Source organism: Fusarium proliferatum (genome assembly GCF_900067095.1).
Source record: "Fusarium proliferatum ET1 genome assembly, contig: FPRO_scaffold003, whole genome shotgun sequence".
In the NCBI taxonomy this organism is placed as follows: domain Eukaryota; kingdom Fungi; phylum Ascomycota; class Sordariomycetes; order Hypocreales; family Nectriaceae; genus Fusarium; species Fusarium proliferatum.
In genome coordinates, this window is record NW_022194792.1 from 2,424,518 (window position 1) to 2,444,668 (window position 20,151).

General features: G+C 48.6%; 8 protein-coding genes across 8 annotated transcripts; 3 read left to right on the forward strand and 5 right to left on the reverse strand.

Moving 5' to 3' along the window:
• Window positions 1-231: 231 nt before the first annotated feature.
• Window positions 232-489, forward strand: FPRO_06259 (uncharacterized protein; the record flags this gene model as incomplete). The annotated part of the gene is made up of 3 exons (XM_031228847.1): window positions 232-234; window positions 288-362; window positions 412-489. The coding sequence occupies 3 exons, from the start codon at window positions 232-234 to the stop codon at window positions 487-489; spliced, it is 156 nt and encodes a 51-aa protein (XP_031079143.1).
• Window positions 490-593: 104 nt separating this feature from the next.
• On the reverse strand, window positions 594-3,328 carry FPRO_06258 (uncharacterized protein; the record flags this gene model as incomplete). Its single annotated transcript, XM_031228848.1, has 3 exons — window positions 594-2,207; window positions 2,256-2,618; window positions 2,663-3,328. 3 exons carry the CDS (start codon window positions 3,326-3,328, stop codon window positions 594-596), a joined length of 2,643 nt encoding a protein of 880 aa, XP_031079144.1.
• A 374-nt stretch (window positions 3,329-3,702) lies between these two features.
• Window positions 3,703-4,606, forward strand: FPRO_06257 (uncharacterized protein; the record flags this gene model as incomplete). Its single annotated transcript, XM_031228849.1, has 2 exons — window positions 3,703-3,866; window positions 4,075-4,606. 2 exons carry the CDS (start codon window positions 3,703-3,705, stop codon window positions 4,604-4,606), a joined length of 696 nt encoding a protein of 231 aa, XP_031079145.1.
• Window positions 4,607-4,910: 304 nt separating this feature from the next.
• FPRO_06256 (uncharacterized protein) lies at window positions 4,911-6,174 on the reverse strand (the record flags this gene model as incomplete). Its single annotated transcript, XM_031228851.1, has 2 exons — window positions 4,911-5,999; window positions 6,058-6,174. 2 exons carry the CDS (start codon window positions 6,172-6,174, stop codon window positions 4,911-4,913), a joined length of 1,206 nt encoding a protein of 401 aa, XP_031079146.1.
• Window positions 6,175-6,455: 281 nt separating this feature from the next.
• On the reverse strand, window positions 6,456-8,385 carry FPRO_06255 (putative CCT6-component of chaperonin-containing T-complex (zeta subunit); the record flags this gene model as incomplete). The annotated part of the gene is made up of 6 exons (XM_031228852.1): window positions 6,456-6,700; window positions 6,752-7,751; window positions 7,802-8,038; window positions 8,096-8,117; window positions 8,168-8,262; window positions 8,344-8,385. 6 exons carry the CDS (start codon window positions 8,383-8,385, stop codon window positions 6,456-6,458), a joined length of 1,641 nt encoding a protein of 546 aa, XP_031079147.1.
• Window positions 8,386-8,973: 588 nt separating this feature from the next.
• On the reverse strand, window positions 8,974-12,643 carry FPRO_06254 (uncharacterized protein; the record flags this gene model as incomplete). The annotated part of the gene is made up of 3 exons (XM_031228853.1): window positions 8,974-12,320; window positions 12,373-12,423; window positions 12,472-12,643. 3 exons carry the CDS (start codon window positions 12,641-12,643, stop codon window positions 8,974-8,976), a joined length of 3,570 nt encoding a protein of 1,189 aa, XP_031079148.1.
• An 895-nt stretch (window positions 12,644-13,538) lies between these two features.
• On the reverse strand, window positions 13,539-15,965 carry FPRO_06253 (uncharacterized protein; the record flags this gene model as incomplete). Its single annotated transcript, XM_031228854.1, has 2 exons — window positions 13,539-15,154; window positions 15,209-15,965. 2 exons carry the CDS (start codon window positions 15,963-15,965, stop codon window positions 13,539-13,541), a joined length of 2,373 nt encoding a protein of 790 aa, XP_031079149.1.
• A 2,817-nt stretch (window positions 15,966-18,782) lies between these two features.
• FPRO_06252 (uncharacterized protein) lies at window positions 18,783-19,616 on the forward strand (the record flags this gene model as incomplete). Its single annotated transcript, XM_031228855.1, has 1 exon — window positions 18,783-19,616. The coding sequence occupies one exon, from the start codon at window positions 18,783-18,785 to the stop codon at window positions 19,614-19,616; it is 834 nt and encodes a 277-aa protein (XP_031079150.1).
• Window positions 19,617-20,151: the final 535 nt, after the last annotated feature.

Sequence of the window (20,151 nt, forward strand, 5' to 3'; positions counted from 1 at the left end):
CTTCAATGGTTAACAATTTATTTATTTTTGGCCACCTTCAACGCAAATACGTTGTCCAGGCTTAGTCACCCTTTAACTATCAGCTCTTGTTGAACTGGATCTCAACATCATCGCAAGTCTCGAGAGGCATCAGCCACAGACACGAAGAAAAAAGAATTATCTAGGGTGTTCTCGATGAAGCCATAGTGTTATCTGGGTTCCCTGGAATAAGAGTCCTCGCCAAATCGAACAATGGTAAAGAATGCCGTCTTTGTTCCCGTAGGATAACGACATCTAAGAAATAACAGGCGCTGCCAAACCTCCGTCGACTCTTTATCGAGTCACGAACTGACGACGAAGAACGAGATGTCTCCAGAAAAGCGGTGGGTCGTCTTCCGGTTTGTCTCAGCGACACATACTGATTGAAAGCAGTTCTATAACGCCGTCCTTTTCATGGGATCAATCGCTGTTTTCAGTCTCATCGCCCAAAGATTAAATGCTGGTAAATGATGGACAGATCATTATCGTCGTCATTACGCTCTAAGGATGCCATTCGAATACTTAGAGCTTTAATCACTAATATTAATCAAGATTGATATGTAGCTGAGACTCAATCAATCATCGACTTCTTCCGCCTCTTCTGCCCCTACCCCTGTCTCGCTCTTTGTGGTTTCCGCTTTGGCTTCTTGTTTTCGCCAAAGACCAGCCAAGAAATCGTTGGTGCTCGCCTCTTCAAGACTCTTGTCATCCCGTTTCTTCATGAATCTTGGAAATCTCAAACTGAGTCCCCTCTCATCACTCACAAGACCAATCGCTGCAGTATAAGTCGGGCTCAATGTTATATCTGCAAATGCCATTTCCCACACTTCTTGTGGTTCGAACCAGATATCTGGTCTTGGACCTGAATATTCGACGAAGGCGGGCTGTTTAGTTCTGGTGTTCTTGGGTTCACCGCTCTCTTCGCCATCGTCATAAAATTGCCGATTGGCCTTGTAGAATGCATCTGTGAATCCAGACATGCATTTGCATACTGCCTCCAGGGACCCTGTCTCCTCGTTACGGCACGCCATGAGAATAGGTGACCACCATTTCGCCTTGCGTCCTTGCCCATGCCACCCGGCGACAGGAATAAGATCGAGAGTATCAAAACTTGCGTTATAGTCTTTCTTGACTTTGAGCCAGGAGTCAAGTCGTTTGTCTGGCTCGTAGGTAGCCAGTAAAGGTTTGCGTCTCGTTTTCGTTTTGGTCTCTCCATCTTCATCCTTCTTTCCTCTCGATTTTGCTTTTCCTTTGGACTTGGACTTTGGTGTTAGTAATTTGTTCGTCCCGTCCAACCCATCGCCATCTGCCTCTTCTGTGTATGGCACTGTAGGCAAATTATCCAAGATCTTTACCATGATACCCTCGCATTTAATATCCGTGGCAGCCTTGAAAAACTCCAAAACAGATTCGGAGTCCGCAGACGTAGCATCAAGACTTTGTACCCAACTAAAGTGATGCGGTATTTCTGTGAAGAGTGATCGTAGAAGTTCTCTTCTTTCTCGAAAGGGCCGATCTAGCAACGGTTGCCCATTCAGATACATCAAGTCGAACGCGAACATGCAAACGTCCACAGTGATACTTCCGATTTCGACATCTTTTCTTGCTCGGTTTGTGAGTGCTTGGAAATTCTTGAGCTCACCAGTTTCACGATCAACTGCGACAACTTCACCTTCCATGATGAAGCTATCAACGCCCTCTCCGCGTATCTTAGGTATCAGCTCAACCAAGTCAGGATATTTGTCTGTCATGACCTCCAAGTGACGCGAGAAGATGCTGACTTTTCCACCCTCATCACAGTGTATTTGCGCTCTCTGTCCATCGTACTTGAACTCGCACGCAAAGTCTCGGCCCTGTAGCTTTGTGAGCATCTCGGACAAGTCTCTGGTGATGCTCCCGAGCATAGGTCGTAGCGGTATATGCATGGTAAGACCACACCGTATTAGTAATTCCTCGGAAATTCCAATCTCTAGGAGAACGGGCACAAGATCGTTGTAGTTCGGGCGCCTCGCAAAGCAAGCCTTGACTATCTCCTCAGCCCGACCCCAAATTTCAGCCAAATCTTCTTTTTTGAGCTTTGCAAGATCAGATACCGATTTCAGAGGGAAGTCGGCCCCCGGTGGGCGTGAGAGCAAAAAGGCCCGTGATAAAGCAATTAGCATCGTTGTTTTGACAGCACCAATACGCAACTGTTGCCTGTTAGAAGGTGACGACGAGTATTGACATGGCTTTCTTACATGTTGAGAAAGTGTTCGCACAATGAATCGACTCTCTTCACCACCACGAGCGTCTTGCAGTAACCGATCTACCAATCTTTGCTTCGTTTCGGAACTACCCTGCCCTTGACTGCTGGCAATTTTCACCAGGGTTTCATAGACGCCCTTGATCGTGAGGGGTTTTGGTTTTCTGAGAGTGAAGCTCTGCTTTTTCTTGGCTTCAAAAGCCACATCTCCGGCATCTCCATATTTGTCGTAAATGGCCTTTAAAGCTCGGTTGTCTAGTCCACAAACGTTCCGTAATGCTTTTGATATCGCTGAGCCGCCCAGTCCGAGTTCCATGGAGATATAAGGAGGTGATATTGCATTCGTTGCCAACCATACCTGCGAAAGTCAGAGAAGCTCAGGAGATGTGGATTCGGACATACAGCTGGTAGTAAGCTGGTTGGATCTCCCTCAATAAGAACTCTTAAGCAGTTTACAAGGGTATCTACAATCTTAATCCGGCTTGTAGTGCCGTTAATGAGAATAAAGCAGCGCGTGAGAAGGGCATATGACGCATTGCCGCCTTCAGAGGCCCAGTGCTCCTTCAGTTGGTCCAGATACTCAGATGGGTCGAATGTCAGAGGAGTTTCGTCCAGAGCTATTGATGAGGTGGTCGTATCTTCAGCCATGCCTGCTGCCTGAAGACTGAGTGTAGGTTTTGTAGAGGTGAGTATGCCAGGCTTGTTGAGAGATGTTGGGAGGGTGACTTGGGGCTTCGGCTTTGGTCCTGCAGGACTAGGGCTTTCATCTCGAGATACTGACTCGATGTGTTTGCTCGGGAGCTGAAGTGCCTGCGCTTGTAGTGTGTTCTGTGGTGTGTTTGCAACTTCCTGATCCCATTCTGCTTGAAGCTTCCTAGCTAATTCTTCGTCTGTTAATTCTGTAGCAGCATCACTTGATATACCTTCAGCGTTTTCTTCTGTCTTTGAATTTTTACTTGACTCTGTGTCATTCTGCTTTTGCTTTGAAAAGAAGTACTCAAGACCACGGGCTGGTGTTGATGATTTGGTGCCGTTGTTGAGCTTCCGTTTCTTGGTTGGACTGGGCATATTTGCATTGATGTCTAGGTTGACTGAGACTACCACCCCTAGTAAAAGAAGGATTCCAGAAGAGAGACAAAGTGAATCCACCACAAAGCTTATGTAAATAGAGCAATACGCCTCTTCACGTCCTTGTTAATCAACAAGTATAAACGCGGCGGGCTCTATGACGACGTTGGCGCGAAGGCACGTGACTGAGTTTATAGAGCTTCGAAAAATCAGGAACCAGCCCGCTCACTCAACGCTAAACCATTTCGGCACGCACAAGCGATTCACTCACACAACCGTCGAAATCTTCGTTCTGCCCCACCATCGCGAACCTCCCTCTCCCCCAGAACATCACCCCTTATAACGACCCCTCCTCTCCCTATAAATCAGCCATAATGAACGGTGAAGATCCTCCTGAGAGACCCAGCGAGATCTCGTCCATCATCAACGGACTCGAACGATACAACCCCGAGGCTGTCGGCGCCCTTGAGACCTATCTCCAAGACCAATGCGAGCAGAAGTTCACTGACTGCAATGCCAACCGAACACTGCTGAAACTGTGAGTCCTCTTAAGATACATATATACACAGTACACCTCGGGCTCTTTTATGATGACCGTTTGTCAACGTTTCCTATTACCTGACTAGTGTGGCGGGTTGTTCTCAACTTGGCCGCACTTGAAGTCAACTTTAGTGCGACTGAAATGCCTAATTACTCCAACAACCTTTGGCATCATCACTGCTCGACCCGAGGCTAACTTCCCCAAGATACCAGCTCAACCCCGACCGTATCAAGGATGAGGTGATCACCAACGTCTTGGTCAAGACAATGACCCAGTTCCCCTCGGCACAGTTCTCTCTCGCTCTTCACCTTATCAACCCCTCCGCTGCTGTCACTGGCGACCTCGGCGAAGCTATCACCAAGCTCCGATCCCTCAACGGTCAGCTCGAGGGTGCTCAGTACTCCCATTTCTGGGCCGATCTCGACGACGACATGGTTGCCGACTTGATTGCCGACATTCCTGACTTTGAGGACGTGGTTCGACACCGCATCGCCCTTCTCGTCTCACAGGCTTTCCGTGAGCTCCAGATCACCCATCTCGAGTCATGGCTCGGCCTCAACGAGGATGCCACCAAGAAGTTCGTTACCGAGGTTTGTGGCTGGACTGTCGAGGGTGATGGCAGCGTCAAGGTTCCCTCAAACCCTGACAACGAGGCCAAGAAGGCTGAGATCCGTGAGGACGTCAACGTCGAGCAGTTCTCCAGGGTAATCCGACGGTCGTGGGAGGACACTGTTTGAGCTTTTTGATGAGAGTTTTAGCGGATCACAAGGGATTTTTCGCGCACTTCCCCCACCATCTGATTGGATTCGGACATCACGGTTGATGATGCGGAGGGGTTAGGAAGGGCTCACATGGTAGCATGGCGGGGGTTACAAAAACTAGGCGTTTAATCGGACATGACATTGCAGAGCAATCCAAGGATCTAGAAATGCATAGAACTTTGCGATTTACTACAGCGTATCTGGCTCATGTAGACCGACAATGTGGCTTGATTACAGTGCTCTTGATTCGTTATATTTATTTTCCAAATTGTTCCGGTATTCAGTTCCCCTTGGACAGCTCCTCCCATTGCACGCCAGCCCATTCCTCAAGGTATCCAACCTCTCCAACTGGTGTTCCTCGAGGCGAACAATCTTTCTCACATACACCAACAATTATCGTACCCCATTCCATACCTTCTAAACTCATGTCGTCTGCCTCAAGCTCTGCAATAGCGTTTGGTGTCAACTGCACCTCAAAAACTCTTCTCGCCGTACAGTTGGGGCACCTGGGGATAGCACCCTTGTTCACAGCCTCACCAACAGCATCCTTCTTTGAATATAAGAGAGGAGTGCCTGCAAACTCATAACGAATAACTTGCTCAGGGTTCTGCGCCAGACGATCTGCAAACTTCTGGAACGTAGCGTCCATGCTCGACTCGAAAGCCTCGCGGTCCAGTATAGAAGGTTCCGCGGCATCAGCATCTTCAAGACGGGCGTTGGTGGGAACATTCGTGGCATTCGGTTCCAGAGTTTCGAAATCGGCGTCAGCTAGATAGAGAGTAGGATACGGCTGGGCCTGAGCATCTTCGGTGGGCCAGGGCTCTGAAGGTTGAGGTGGCGACACCGGTGTATCCTTAATATTGAGAGATTCTGCAAATGTTTTGCTGAGGGATGTTGTTGCTGGCTCGGGAGATGCAGGTTTGACAGGTTCAGGCTGTGTATTTGAAGAGGAAAACGGGTTCGCAGATCCAGAGCTAAATGGGTTTCCAGAACTGTTGGAGTTGCTGAATGGGTTCGCATTGCTAGAGAATGGGTTTGCGCCAGATGCACTTCCCAATCCCTTGGAACCAAACAAAGTCTCCCCTAATCCAGGCCCATCGTTCTTTGGCTTTTCCTCTTCAACTTTCTTCTCTTGACTGGGCTCTTTGGATGCTTCCTCCTTCCATACCCGCAGACCTCTCAGTGCGCGGATGCTGCCATCTTTGCGCCGGCAAGTCTGTCTTCTACAGGCGAAGACATAAATTCGTCGCTCATGCTCAGGGAATCGTTCGGGGAGTTCGCCGTTGAGCTGTAGGATCAAAGCCATAAAATCCTTGCAGACTTTGCATCGTGCGTAGGCTGCGCTGGGAGCATTCTCGTCCAACCAGTCCTGATTTCGCTGTTAGTCGGTACAGTTTTGTCTGGTGCGGGACAAGCCAAAGACGTACGGGACGGCCTCCGAGTTTGCTGACAGTGTCTTCGTCTGCTTCTTTAGAGGCATATCCCAGGAGCACGTTTGTCTCCTCGAATTCGCCATCCGAGGAATCGGAATCGTACGAAGCCATGATGTTGATATTGATGGGCTCGATTTAAGTGATTGGTGGTGGGGTAAATATTTTTTTTTCTGTACAAAAAAGCTGTCTGTCTGTCTGTCTGTCACAATGCGGGGCTTAGCGCATCAATAGAAATGTTCAACTACAAACCATCATTCCGTGATGCACTCACCCATGTAGACTACCTACGTATCACAAATGCTATAAACATGCTTGAGTCATAAAATAAGTCGTAATTGTGTATATTACGCCCCAGAGCCTTTTGTCTAGCCTCAATTTTAATGTGGTATCTCCTACATGTGATCATTAGGTCCATCCATGCCAGGCCCAGGTCCGCCTGCTCTACCCATCTGTCGAGCCTTCAACAACTCGTCACATAGAAGGAGGTTAGATGCAATACTGGAGCTGGAGGCGATGCAATTTCGCAGAACTCGGTAAGAGTCAAAGACACCCTCCAGCTCGGGGTCCATGGGTTCACCGGTTTCGAGGTTAAGGCCAACGACATTGCCGTCAGCATACTCATCCTGCAAGTCCGCAACTATAGCAAGTTAGATCTTGGCCGTGAATACTTGGAGAATAGTCAACTTACGAGCATCCTGGATGTCAAGACCGGCGTTGGCAGCCAGAGTCTTGGGAATAATAAGAAGAGCATCAGCGAATGCCTCAACACCCCACTTGGCCTTGCCCTTGACAGACTTGCCAAAAGCATCACTCTTGAGATGAGAAGCACAGGCAACCTGGAAAGCACCAGCTCCAGGAACAACGGACTTGTCGACAATCATGTTGTAAACACTTCGCAGACCATCTCGGACAGCATCTGTCACTTGAGCAATGGTGTGAGCGTTGGGGCCCTTAATCATCAGAGTAACGGACTTGGGGTCTTTGACCTCCTCAACAAAAGTGAACTTCTCCTCACCGAGCGCCTGCTCATAGACAAGGCCAGCCCAGCCCAGAACATCCTCGGACAGGTCGTCAACGCTGTTCTGAGCAACACCACCGCAAACAAGCTGAAGGCGCTCCATGTTCCTTCGCTTGGCACGTCGGAGAGCAAGAATATTGTTCTTGGCAAGAACGTCAAGAGAAAGAGGATCGATGCCTTTCTGGTTGATAACAACAAAGTTCTTTGTGCCGTCGTTACCGCAAAGCTCCTTCTTGAGCTCGACGATTTTCTTGAGCTTGGCATCGACGAAACGACGCTCACTTTCGACAAGCTTATCACGCTGCTCAGCGCTAGAGTAGAAGAAGCTGGAATTAATTTCAGTCTTCTCATACTCCAGGCTGACGTTGAGGGTAAGAATGTAGCAGTTCTCGAGCCGCTTAGGCATATCAGGGTGACGAGCACCGTGATCAAGGGCCAGTCCACGAATCAGCCGAGTGTCGGCGGCTGTTCGGTGCTGCATCTTCATAATCTCCACCATGTGCAAATCGGGCTTCGCGGGTGCCTGGTAAATAGCAAGAACGGCATCGACAATATCAGGTGTAAGCTTGGCGGCCAAAGTCGAGTTGAGCTTGGTGGCAAGCGATGTTCGGGCGACATTGAGCAGGAGTTCTCGGTCAACTTCCTTGGCGAGTTTGAAAGAGTCGAGGAACTACGACGTTGAGCCAAAGTTTCAGGGGGGACGAGGTATCAAAAACTCACCTTAAGAGCCTCAACCTTGGCAACCTCGAAACCATCGGTGATGATACGAGGGTGCAGTCCTTCAGAAATGTATCGGTCTGCCTGCTTGAGAAGCTCACCAACCAACATCACCACGGAGGTGGTTCCGTCACCGCAAATATCGTCCTGAGCGGTCGCGGCTCGAGCAATCATAACGGCGGTAGGGTTTTGTATTTGCATCTCTCGAAGGAGAACGTTTCCATCCTTGGTCAGCTTGATCTGGGGTCGTCGGTCAGTTTAGGGGTCGCCGTGGGGTATTTTGATAGGAGTTTGTACCTGTCCCGCACCGTCAACAAGCCTGAGACTGTTAGCTTCACATCGCTATGTGACAATTATGATAACACGCACATCTTAATGGTGCCCAGAGGGCCCAGATTGGACTTCAAAACATCCTGTAGGCCTTCACCAGCGCTAATGTTGACCTTCAGAGCTTCGCCCCTCCTCTGCGACAAGCGGGTTAGCAAGTTGCAAGGCAAGGCCACTTTTGGCTGCGGGGGGGTTTATAGTTATTGGTATCGACGTACTCGGGACTCAGCCTTGGGGTTGAGGAGTTGTGCTGCCGACATGATTGTAAATCTCAGTGCACAAAGGCTATATCGAGATCAAATAGGTCGAGGCTTGAAAAAGCGGTGCTGGTGTAGGAGGTTTCGCGATTTCGTAATCGCACAAGCTTGCACCAGCTGGTCACAGGCAATAGCGGATGGGCTAGGCTGGGACATTTTTTCTGCCCCTCCAAGGGGTGGAAAGCGGTGTAAGGTGAGGACCGAGGGGCTCGGTGAGCAACCAATCAGGGGAGACTTTTCTCAAAGGTGGTATGAAGCTATTCCGATATCATAACTAAGTTGTTTCTGTACCGGCCATTAAGATCCAGGGACCTAATCTTCCGGTCTATCACTTTACTCTCCTCTAATATATATCCTAGACCTTTACTATCCAGCATTACCTTCTTCGATCTAATGTGTCTACGAGCTTGAATCATGCTAAGGTTTACCAGGGTGTGAAGAGGGGCAAGAAACCGTCCTTTTGATCAATCTCTTGACACACTGATCGAAGATCCGAAGTCTCTTTTTGTTTTATTCATTCATTTTCCCTCTCAGGTCCAGTGTCTCTCTTGGCTTACTTCAGACCAATACACATATTCACTTGCAACTCATCTAGTCACACTCCGCTCTATGCTTTTTCCAATCTCGCTTCTGACACTCCCCGGAGCAATATTTTACCTTTTGACAACGTGAACACTTCTTTAAAGTAATGCCCGCCTGGTCCTCTGGTTTCCCGCAGCTTCGACATCTTTCTATCCGAGTCACTGGGTTGCGCATCTTGGGAACGTCGGCAGGGTCAACGACTTCTTCGTTGAACGGAATTGCATAAGTCGGGCTGATCGCAATACGGACTGCATTCGGCGCTGCGTTTTCCCACTCAGGGAGAGATACGAAGTTCTCTGGTAGGAGCCCATTACCACACGAGCACAGAACCTGTTCACCATCTTTGAGACTCAGTGGAATAGTCGCCCCCTTTCTCTTATACTCGCAACTCCTGCCATGAGACCAGGTACGGCACCTCTCAACCATAGATGGGAGAGCCTTCTTCCAAAGGCATAGTTCTGCATCGTCTACATCGATACTGCCACATTCAAGTTCCCGGAGAATAAGAAGGAAGGATTCCATCCGGCCCGATGTGATAAGATCCATCGTGAATGGGATAATAGCAGCATCAATAACGACAGATGCAGCATCGCCATCAATCCGGATGGCGGAGACGAAAACAAGCATGTGTATACCACCTCGCTTCGGGTGGTTGATTGCAAACAAACCGGTCTGGCCAGCCTGTAAGCCAGTGGCGATCATAAACATGGTAAACACAGATTCCTTGAAGTTGACCATCGGGTCATGTGAGATTCCGCTTTCGTCGCGTACAGTACGCAGGTATTTTTCTCGGGCTGAAAACTGCATTGATGTCAATGTTGTCACCCATCGGTTTCGGTCCTTGTTTTCCAAATCAATGACAGGGAGGTTGTCGAGATTCAGGTGTGGCATGTTGAGACAAGCCGGAACGCCAGACGAGGAGATTGCTGAAGGGTATGCAAAGTCCAGCAGTATAGGAGAAGAGCCAGGCTGTGCCAGTGGCACTATCAATTCGATGTAGCCTGTCGTTCGAGCAACTCGAGATTTCATTCCATCCTTGGTGACAGGCACCGGAAAGTTGATAGGGCAAATAAGATCATGCTTGCCGAAAACAATATCAATGACGAAGGGGCTCTTCTGACGAAAGTCGATCGGGGCCTTGTTCTTAAGGAACCCCTTGCCTTTCTTCGAAGTAATGTCCAAGTGTCCAGTAACGGTAGAGATGACAGACTCAGAAGGTGATATCTCGAGCAGAATCTTGGCGGCCTTGTCATCCTGACCCTGGTTGACCGTATTCTCGAGAGACTTCACAGCACTACACACGGCAGGATAACCGTCGTGCCCAGGTAAATGCTTTGTCACGAATACGGTCGCTTTGTCGTCAGTGCGCGTTTCAAAGACAGTCATGGTCATTCCCAGAATGGGACCATAGATCAAGGAGTTCTGCCCCGTAGGTGGAACACAGAGTCCTACCAATGCCGAGTTGGGCTCGTTCTGCAGCGTTGAAGTGGGCACATAGAAAGATGCAACGAGAGGAGAGTCTCCGGCCCACCCATTCTGATCTCTTTCGATTACCACTTGAAACTCGTCCTCATCAGACATCTTGTTGGTTTTAACATTACCAAAGGAAATTTGGATATCTCCAAATGTATTTTGCCATCCTTCGGTAGCGTTATGACTGGATCTTACCGATCCGACAAGTGGCGGTGATGCAAGCCCAAGAGGGTTATTTTGATGTTTATACAATCGAGCAATGGCCGGTCTAGGTACAACTACCGTAACAGCGACTGCTGGTGGCAGGGATTTCCAGCGATTGAAACCTCCATTTTGGGGAAGGCTTCTGCTCTCCTGGATAATCCATGGTTCGGTGTTTACACCAAGAAGGTGAAGCTGAAGGCACAGGTCTTGCATGCCATTGCTAGCCAGCAAAAAGCGATGATCTTGGGCAATAGAGTCGATGAGAGCCGAGCACATGGATGGCCAGTCTGTTGCAACCCGGGCCATGACAACCTTGAGCACGGTAGCGAAGCTTGTACGGATAAAGTGACCATATGTGTTTGACCTCTGTCCCACACTTGACTGTGATATGTTCTCAGCCTCAAACATATAGTCATAGAGTGGTGAAAGCAATTTGATAAGCTGCTTTGAGTCGATATGCAGCTTCCCGTGGCGGGCCTGACCCGAAAACCGGTTGTCTCGCTTCCAAGCCAGTCGGTTTCGGGTTTGCGTTTCTCCTTTTGCTTCATTCATGAGTCCAAGGAAAATCTCGTCAACATGGGACTCAACTTTGGCATTAGTCCAGTACTGAACAGGACTGAAACCAAGCAGAAGTGAGATGGTCGGCGCATGTCCAGAGAGAATCTTGTCTAGAGCATTCTTCTGATCACCCTCAGGCCTGATTAGCAATTCTGTGAAAAGCGACGCCCAAGGCTCATCTTTGAGAAGAGGCCCTGCTGCGAAGAGAATGTTGAGCGCTCCGATGTGGTCGCAGAGGTTTGAGGTGTCGATCATATCGAACGCCGATGGCCCTGAACCACCCTTCCCATAGTCCTTTGGATCCAAGACCAATGGTCGTGGGTCCCAGGTTCGCCGGTATAGATTGGCTGGTTTTGCTGTTGTATGCGCCGCCTGTAAACTGTGACAGAGCGCCAAGGCATCCGCAACGGCAAAGCGAATGACAATATTGCTCTTCAACGACTTGAAAGCAGAGATCCATTCGTTGAACTGGGTCATAGCAGCAGCTGAGGCTACAAATTCTTTTCCTCTGATCTTGGGCTCGAGGGGAGAGCCTTCGAGAAGAGCAGCATAGGCCGTGGCCAGATGAAAGCCCAGGACTGGATCACTAGCATAGTGCAGAATGTCGTTCTCGGAGAGAAGACTTGCAAGGAGCGGGTTTGGCAACTTATCTTTGGCTTGGCGAGGTGTGACTGTACCATTTTTCCAGTATTGAGCGGATATTTCCCCGAGTTTTGCTCCCGCTTGTATGGAGAGTGGCGCTGCGGAACGCATAGCTGTCAAGTTGAGGCGCCCTTCACCAAGCTTTTGGTCGTGGATGTCCTTAGATGGTTGTATGTTCTGCTGAAATGTCTCCGTATAGCTACTGGATTCGCACTTGGCTGCCGCAGCTTTGATGGACAACCAAACACGACGGATATCTGATAGAGTATCGGCATCGCAGAATCGGATAGATTTCCCCCATATGCTGCCGTTCCATTCATCAAGGGATTTGGAAACGCTTAGCAGTTTAGTAGCAGTAGCTGATACAATTTTCGCAGTCTCTTCGTCCACGAACAAATGGTAGTAGACATTCCAAAGCTGCTCATCACTCAGCTTGCAATCCTCATCAAGCAGGAATATCAAAAAGAAAGCATTGCGAGCTAATTTCTGGTTAACATGTTGTGGTGCTGTGATGCAGGGTAAGTCACATACCAATAATCTTTTCGACGACATCGCAACAAGTGAAGTCGATTTTTCTCTGAGCTAATCCGATCAGCTTCAAGTCTTGAGGAAAGATTGGCTTGTACTCACGCAAGCCTTTCTCCAGGTATGTTGTATAGAGAATGTTGCGCAGATCACCACAGCCAAGCGACAGAACAGCTACGTCTTGGCCTTGTGGTACTGATCTGGTCAGGCTGGTAGCTGGTGTATTGCCGGCAGCATAGAGAAAGCTAGTTTTTACGGCAATAGTTGGCGTAAGCATGGCCGATCAATAGTGAGAAAGAAGAAAGTCTCACGGCTTATGAGAGAAAGGACATACGGGAGTAATGTTGGATCTGAGAAAGAAACAAGGTCTTAGCGGAGGTTTTGGATGTATAAGGTGGAAGCTCGGACTACCTAAGACAAAATATATGTGGCTGCGTCTCATCAGTGGAGCCAATGAGACGCTGGATGATCTACCAAACATGACAGAGCAAGAGTAAAATAGAGGCATAATGAAACGTCTATAACAGAACAACAAACCAGATGTAACTCCAACTGATCTAAACCGATTGATAGACATCGCAGGAAATCAACAGCCTCAACTGAAATTAAATTGGTAATCAAGCAATGTTGAAATTCCCATGGCATTGTTGACTATATATCAACTTGCAAACATCGAGTCAAAGTAGACCATTATCACATTTAATCAAGGCACCAAAGTTAATCATCAATGAATATTCCATTGGGAAACGCCATATATCCCCCCAAAAAGCAAAAGCCTCAACCTGAAAACTCCAAGCGGCCCAAGGGGGTGTCCGACACCCAACCGCGTTGAGACCTTTGCTTTCTATCAATTTCCCCCCCAAATAATCCTGAGAATCCCATTCCGGTTCGCCAGTTCCTGCCCGAATAATCCATTGCTGCTGATGATAAAAACCCCGTTGAAATACCCATGCCCTTTTTTACTGTCTTCTTCCCCATCCCTAGTGTACATAGCCGCGAGCGTGTATTACGTAGAAGCGTGAGCGTGAGCATCGTGAGAAAATATGTCGCTTCTTCTGAAAACGAGTGACCTCAATTGGTGTAATCCAAACAAAAAAGTGCATGGCTGATTAAGTACTGTTCCATGGCTTGCGCGAGACGAAACAAAGCAAATAAACAAGGCTGGGCACAAACTAGTTGCTGCCAAAGAAGACATCGTCATTGTTGTTGGTGAACATGCCGACGTTGTCGAAATCTTCGTCAAACTTGCTCATGAGCATGTTGGAGTCGCGATCCAGTTGGATAAGATCGTCGTCGTTGGCAAATTGATACAGCATTTCATCGTCTGCATTGCTTAGGCCAAGGGGAAGAGAAGCAGCCATGGTTGCCGAGGTGACGAAAGTTGTTGTCCCGGGAATGATGGTCAGATCGTCATTGTTGATTGAAGTGTTGGGGTCGACGTCGAAGAAGTGGGTGGCTGGGGGGGAAGATGATTGCGAGAGCTCAGGTGGTGTGTTGTACTGGCTTGCGATGCTCTTGGAAGGAGATGCGGCGTGCATGGGAGTGCCCTCCATGATGGCCTCCGGGGACACATATGAGTGTGCGCTGCCAGCGGAGGGAGAGGAGGCATACTCCTGAAAAGCGGCGGCTGTGATGCCAGTCATTGGTGCTGAAGAGACGGCAGCGAGAGCCTGGTTCTGTGAACTCATTCCAATGTCCATCATGTCATCAAGCATAAACTGTTCTGGTGAGTTGACAGCTGAGCTGTCAGAACAAGCAGAGAATGATGACATTGAGCTGACAGACATGTTCTTCTTGCGGGTTCGCGCCGACTTCTCCATGCGAGTCTCGATATCAGGGCGGCTCTTCTTGGGCGGCCTGCCTCGCTTGACAACCTTGCGCACGACGTTATCGAAAGCACCAATGCACATGCCTCGTTGGCGGTGTCGAGTAAGAGCATCGTGGCGAGCAAAGCTGTTGCCACATTCGCAAGGGTAGGGCTTGATTCCAGTATGGATCTTGGCGTGTCGCTTGAGATCGTGCTGTCGAACAAAGCACTTCTTGCAAGTGGGACACTGGTATTGTCGGTCATTGAGATGGGTCTGAACATGCGACTTGATGTTCTCCTTGCGGCCGAATTTCTTGCCGCAATCTTCATAGGTACATGTCCACTTGCCGTCACTAGCGTCTGGGCCACTAATGAACTGGGCGATCTCATCCTGAGTGACTCCGGTTTCTGTCTTGGTCTCCTCAATGTTGATGCTGGCGATGCTGGCAGCACTTGCGATGCTAGCGACTGACTCAGTGCGGCGATGGGGAGAGTGGCGACGAGATGGTGTCTGAGAGGGGGTCCCAGAGACAGATTGAGCACCCATGGGATAGGGTTGGAGTTCAGGCTTGTTGTCAAAAGATCCCATGTACTGTGTCATTTGAGGAGTGCTGGGAGTGACTTGTTGTGGTAGCTGATGGCTGAGACCCTGGATGTCATCCCGACCAAAGTCGCTCTCGATCTTCATGAACTCGTTGTTGAAGCTGTTCATGCTCATGTAGTCAGGTGTCGACATTGGCAGTCCATTGAAGGATGACTCGGGAAGAGTATCTGACCGAGCTGGGCTAGACATGACTTGCTCAGAATGTTGTCTGATGTCTTGGAAGATGGTTTGAGCCCTTCGGTTTCCTCCACGGTTCCTCACGGGCTTGATCGTCTCTTCCATAGACTCATCATAGCCATCAGCGAACCGACTTGGCATGCTCTCATCCTTGGCCAACCGGTCGTGGGGAGTCTCAATTGGTGTAGGGGGAAAGTAACCTTGCGCAAGGTTAGCCGTCTCAGGCATTGTCATTGTCCAGCTGAGCGACTGACTTTGTGTGTTCTGGGTCTGGGCCTGGCTCTGACTTTGGTTCTGGTTAGGAGGCGTAGCGGGTCTTGTCGTTGAGTCCAAGGTCTCAAACTTGTTAACGCGGTCCAGGATGCCACCACTTATCCTTCTTGAGGTTCTCCTTGTACTGGAGGTGTCACCTTCAGAGGACCAGCCCTGAGCGGAGGAACCCTCAGAAGGAAAGTTGATGAACGTTGGAGTTGAAAGTGCACTGTCATTGTTAAAGATATCAAATTCCTTACCTCCCGACATATTGTCACCGTATGCAGCCTGTTGGCCCTTGCCCATCATCACGTTAAGATCAGTAGTGTAAGGGTCAAAGGGAAGTGAGTTGGGGTCAAAGCAGGACGGGTCGAATCGTTGTGTCTGAGGAGTTCCATGAGGGGACATGAGATAGTTCTCACTTCCACTTGGCGCCAGGTTGGCGTAAGGGTTCTGTGTGCCCGGGCGTGCTTGAATGCGTTGCTGCTGCGCTTCTCGCAGAACTTGCTGCGTAGAAATATTGGCTAATCCTGTGTTGTTAGTATTCGTACTTACCATGTAGTTCTGCCTTGTTGCTGCTGAGTTGATGTTCTGGTTCTGTTGTCGTCGAACATCTAGGCTGAGGCCGCGTCGGTGTGCGGTTTGTCGTTGTGTAGTTGGCAGATTAGGGATCTTGGCGCCCTCAAAAGCAGACGGTGTCGAATTTTGACGCCGGTGCTGCTTTTGCCGGGCGTGAAGTCCTGTTGGATTGGACAGCATAATGTCGCAAGGGGAGTCCGGAAGGGAATTGTCGTTGGTCGATATATTGTCGATGGGAACCTATAGGTCCGAAACTGTTTGGCATGTCAGTCAACTTCTCACCTCCTTCACTACACTTCATGTTCCTTACCTCACGCAGCGCAAGCACAGAGCGCCGGGCTAGTGGAAAGTTGTTGTCGTTCTCAGTCGAGGTCGACTTTGCGATATAAGTTCAAATGTGGTTATGCCTGTAAGGCAATGATATTGGTTTGTGGAAGTGCTCTTTTTGTGTGTTTGAGCTCTCCCGAAAGATGAGGTAGATGCAATTGATGTACAAGCTCTGATTGATCTTGTTCTGTATGTATGTATGTATGGATGGATGGATGGATGTGTGAATGGAGTAGCTTTGGTGCTAGATGCAACAAGAGCAGCAGTGTGGATAACTTGGATCTTTGGGGTCGATAGTAAGATCGAGCTAAAAGTAAACAATCACCAGGGGCAACCAGAATCAAACCACTAAATCCAGCTTCACCCATGCTCAGCCGGTTACCCTGGCACACCTTGGCGGCTAGAGCTACTAAAAGAGTGTGGCAGCCAACTTCTGAGACGTGACCTGGCGACCGATGGTCCATTGTACGATAGAACCATGTTTATTCTCGGCACTCATCCCACTTCCTGATCATGATAAGATTCTAGCCGAGGATTGACCACTGACCACACTCAGAGTGATCTCATCGCCTTTATGACTTGGCAACTCGCATTCTCACGAGCCAATTCACGTAATAAACATTGATAACTAGTTACATACTTCGCGGCTTGAAAGCCACAGCCACAGTATACCTCGCAACTCAAGCAATTCGATGTGTCGCAAGGGAATAGCATCATTGCCTTATTCCCTGTTGCTACCATAACAACCTAGGATTCCAGCACATGTCTCGGTCAATGGCAGCTGTACAGTAAACGACAACCCCTGTAGCTGACGCAGATGACGTCTCGTTTCAGGATCAACACGGTCACAAAAAAGTGAAGTTGTCTCAAACAACCTGGAAATGAGAAAGCCTAGGCCATCGTCCATACCAAGTGCCTCTGCGCCATTGGACATACAAACGCTCAAGGGCCTCCAACTTGCAACTGCATTCCAGCCAAACAATAGATGGCGATATCCTGTGTCACCATCACCTTGAATTGAACACGACGTTGCCTAGGTTCCCCCAGTCCATGACTGTATATTCAACTGCTAAGTTCCCTGGCTTCCGACGGGAGGCGTTCTTCAGCACAAGGCATTGCCTTGGAATCTCACCATTGACCGAGATCATGTCGCTCTTTGATGCAGTACGATCTAGAAGCTTCACCGCCAATGTTTCGATTCATGGTCTATCTAATGGCAGTCCTTGATTGTTTTTTATTTGAGATAAGTTCTGCGTTTTGTCAAAGTTTGTAGTCGCTTCCTCGTTCGGTCGTCATTGTAAACAAACCTCTCCCGCCGAAGAGGCAAACACCGTTGGAACTTAAACTTTGTTATGCTCGACGTTTACGGGACATCTAATCGGCACTTTTGCCCCAGAGATGGTGTTTTCGATCAAGTTCAACACCATACACAATGGCCTACAACCGGAAGCTCTAAATAACAATGCAATCTCATTATCAATGAACAAACCAAGCGTGGGTAGCCATGGTAATGTCGATACTGATCGAAAAAAAAAAGTCTACAGAAAACTGTCATCGTGTGAATGAAAGAGTCATCGTGGCTCAAACTTCAGACCTTTCCTTGCTCACATTTTTTTACTACGGAATTCCACACAGCAATGAAGAGGAGTTGTTCGTATATCTAGATGATAATTTCCAGAGATCGGGATCGAAAACGTTCGGTAACTGACAGTCGCTTTTCCATTGATACAGAGTCTTACGATGGAGGTTACGAGATAAAAGCTCGTTCTTATAGAGTTCTTCATTCATTGACCCAAGTCTGTTCAGGTCAGTGCCGAGTCTTGCCGATATAGTCGGCCCCACACGGGGCCGGTACTGGTGATCACCACTTCCGCCAACGGCGCCAATGTATTGAGATAGAGTCATACAATGATCTGGGTAAGCACGCGCTCAAACCCGATGAAGGCGGTAAGTTATTGGCCCGCCAAGGTCTTCATACTTCTATCGACTTAGACGATCATAGAAAAGTTTAATTTTACATCAGTTCACCTAGGTGGTTTGGAGTTGCACCACTATCCAATGCGAGAATCTTTAGATATATATCAATTTCTAGTGATGTAATGGTGCATTTAACACTGTAAAAACGCAACTTACTTATGATACATAAGTATAATTTCTGACGATCCATAGCTAGCTGTTTCGATTCACACAGCTTGAAAAGTGAAGGGGAAGAGCATAATATTCTCAACCATCTTCCAAATAGTACCTTAGTATAAAAGTGCCGCTAGACTTTACCTTGATATGGTACCATACCTACCTTGATCCTGTTTGCCCTGAGACGAAGTCCAAGATGGTACCTTCCTCAACAAAAGGGTAATGCAAGCAGGTACGGCGTCAATCTTGAGAACCACTCCACTGAGCAAACTGGGCAAGAGTGTGTGCGTGCATCTACAAACTTGGGTTGGAGCGAGTAGGCACTTTGGCAGTCGGCAGTTGGCAATTGCTGCCAGTGCAAGGTTACCTTAGGCACCTACTCTTTATGCCAAGTAACCATCAATGTGACTTCCTTCGCAACTTCGTCTCTCTGTCCTTTCTCAACCCTTTTCTTCCGATGCCAGGTTCAACATTCTCATCTCTCATCTTCTTGGTCCTTCATTATTGAACCAAGTGCAGCCACTCCTTTACTCAACCATGACCGCAGACTCACACACATCCGCCCAGAACTCCGGCGTCATTGTGTTCGACAAATGCGAAACTATAGAGCGCCAACGTGACAGCATCTATGAAACTTCATTTATTCAGCGCCTCAAATGCCCCTCCGTCGTGCAAACTGTCCCCTATACTGGATATCTCCGCGCACTACAACTGTATGGTAACGAGGATGCTTTCGATCTCACTCAAGACGAACGTGAGAATCTCATGAACTGCAAGAATCTTGAATTCTGCCGATCTCTAGCTCGGAACCAAGGCTACAATCCGGAGTCTGGCAACACTGCTCCCTGGGCCGGTGTATACTTTCCGCTCCAGTTCATTCAGACATACCCTGGCCCTCGCATGATCGCCCTCGAACCAGATGTTGAGGAACAGACTCTGCCCAGCGAGCAAACACTGTCCAGCATGGAGGCGGAGGGGCAGTCATCCTTCTTAGCTACTGAGACCACCCAGGAGATCAAAATGGCTGAGGAAACATCCCTCATTCGGTTCTCGAATCTTCAACTCTGTGATCCCGTTAAGCCAGCGACTCTCCGAGGCATGAGTGGTAGTCGTGTGCCTACTGCAGATGATTTCGGCAACACCTGTGTTGGGGGCTTGGAAATGGCTGTCGTCGTGACAGAATTACTGGAGGGTGCTGTGAAAGGAAACTTCGATGTTGAGTGGAGGAGAGCAATTGAGGACACACTCGACTACATTGGAGGTTCGGAGAACATGGCCGCTTTCCTCGACATGATATACAAGAAATTTCCCAAGAAGGAGGACACTTCAGTTGCGTCGACTATTGGCCGTCGACTCCGTGGCTCGGAGTGATAAACCGCAGTTGGGAAGGATGCTTGAGATGTGGGACTACGATACTATGGTCGGATACCTGCTGTTAGCGGAGGATGGTGTTTGATATGTATAGGTAGTCTCTGGGATCTGTCCAAGAGAAGAGGAAAGAATTTGCTTGTACGGAAACGGAATGTTCATATGGTCTTAAGATGTCCAATAAGGCTCCTGGTTCGTGAGTGAGCATGGAATAAAAATCGACACATAATATATTGCACGGGCCCATGATGTGCTGGCTGGATGTAATGGATCCTTCTGACGAACTATATGTAAGTCAGATACGATCAGATGCGGGTCATTACTAGGAAGAGCATGCATATAGAGTAGCATTCCACTCGAAATGATTCTTTTCCTTTTTGGTCTGGCCCTCGATCATATATGTCTAAAGGGTTCATTCTATCTATTAGAGACGTTGTCGGATCAAGTCGGTGAAACGGTTTCAATCAACATCTGATTGGATAATAAGCGCTCCTGAGTCAACAACCACTAAGAGTTACCACAACAACCCTGAAAGCAC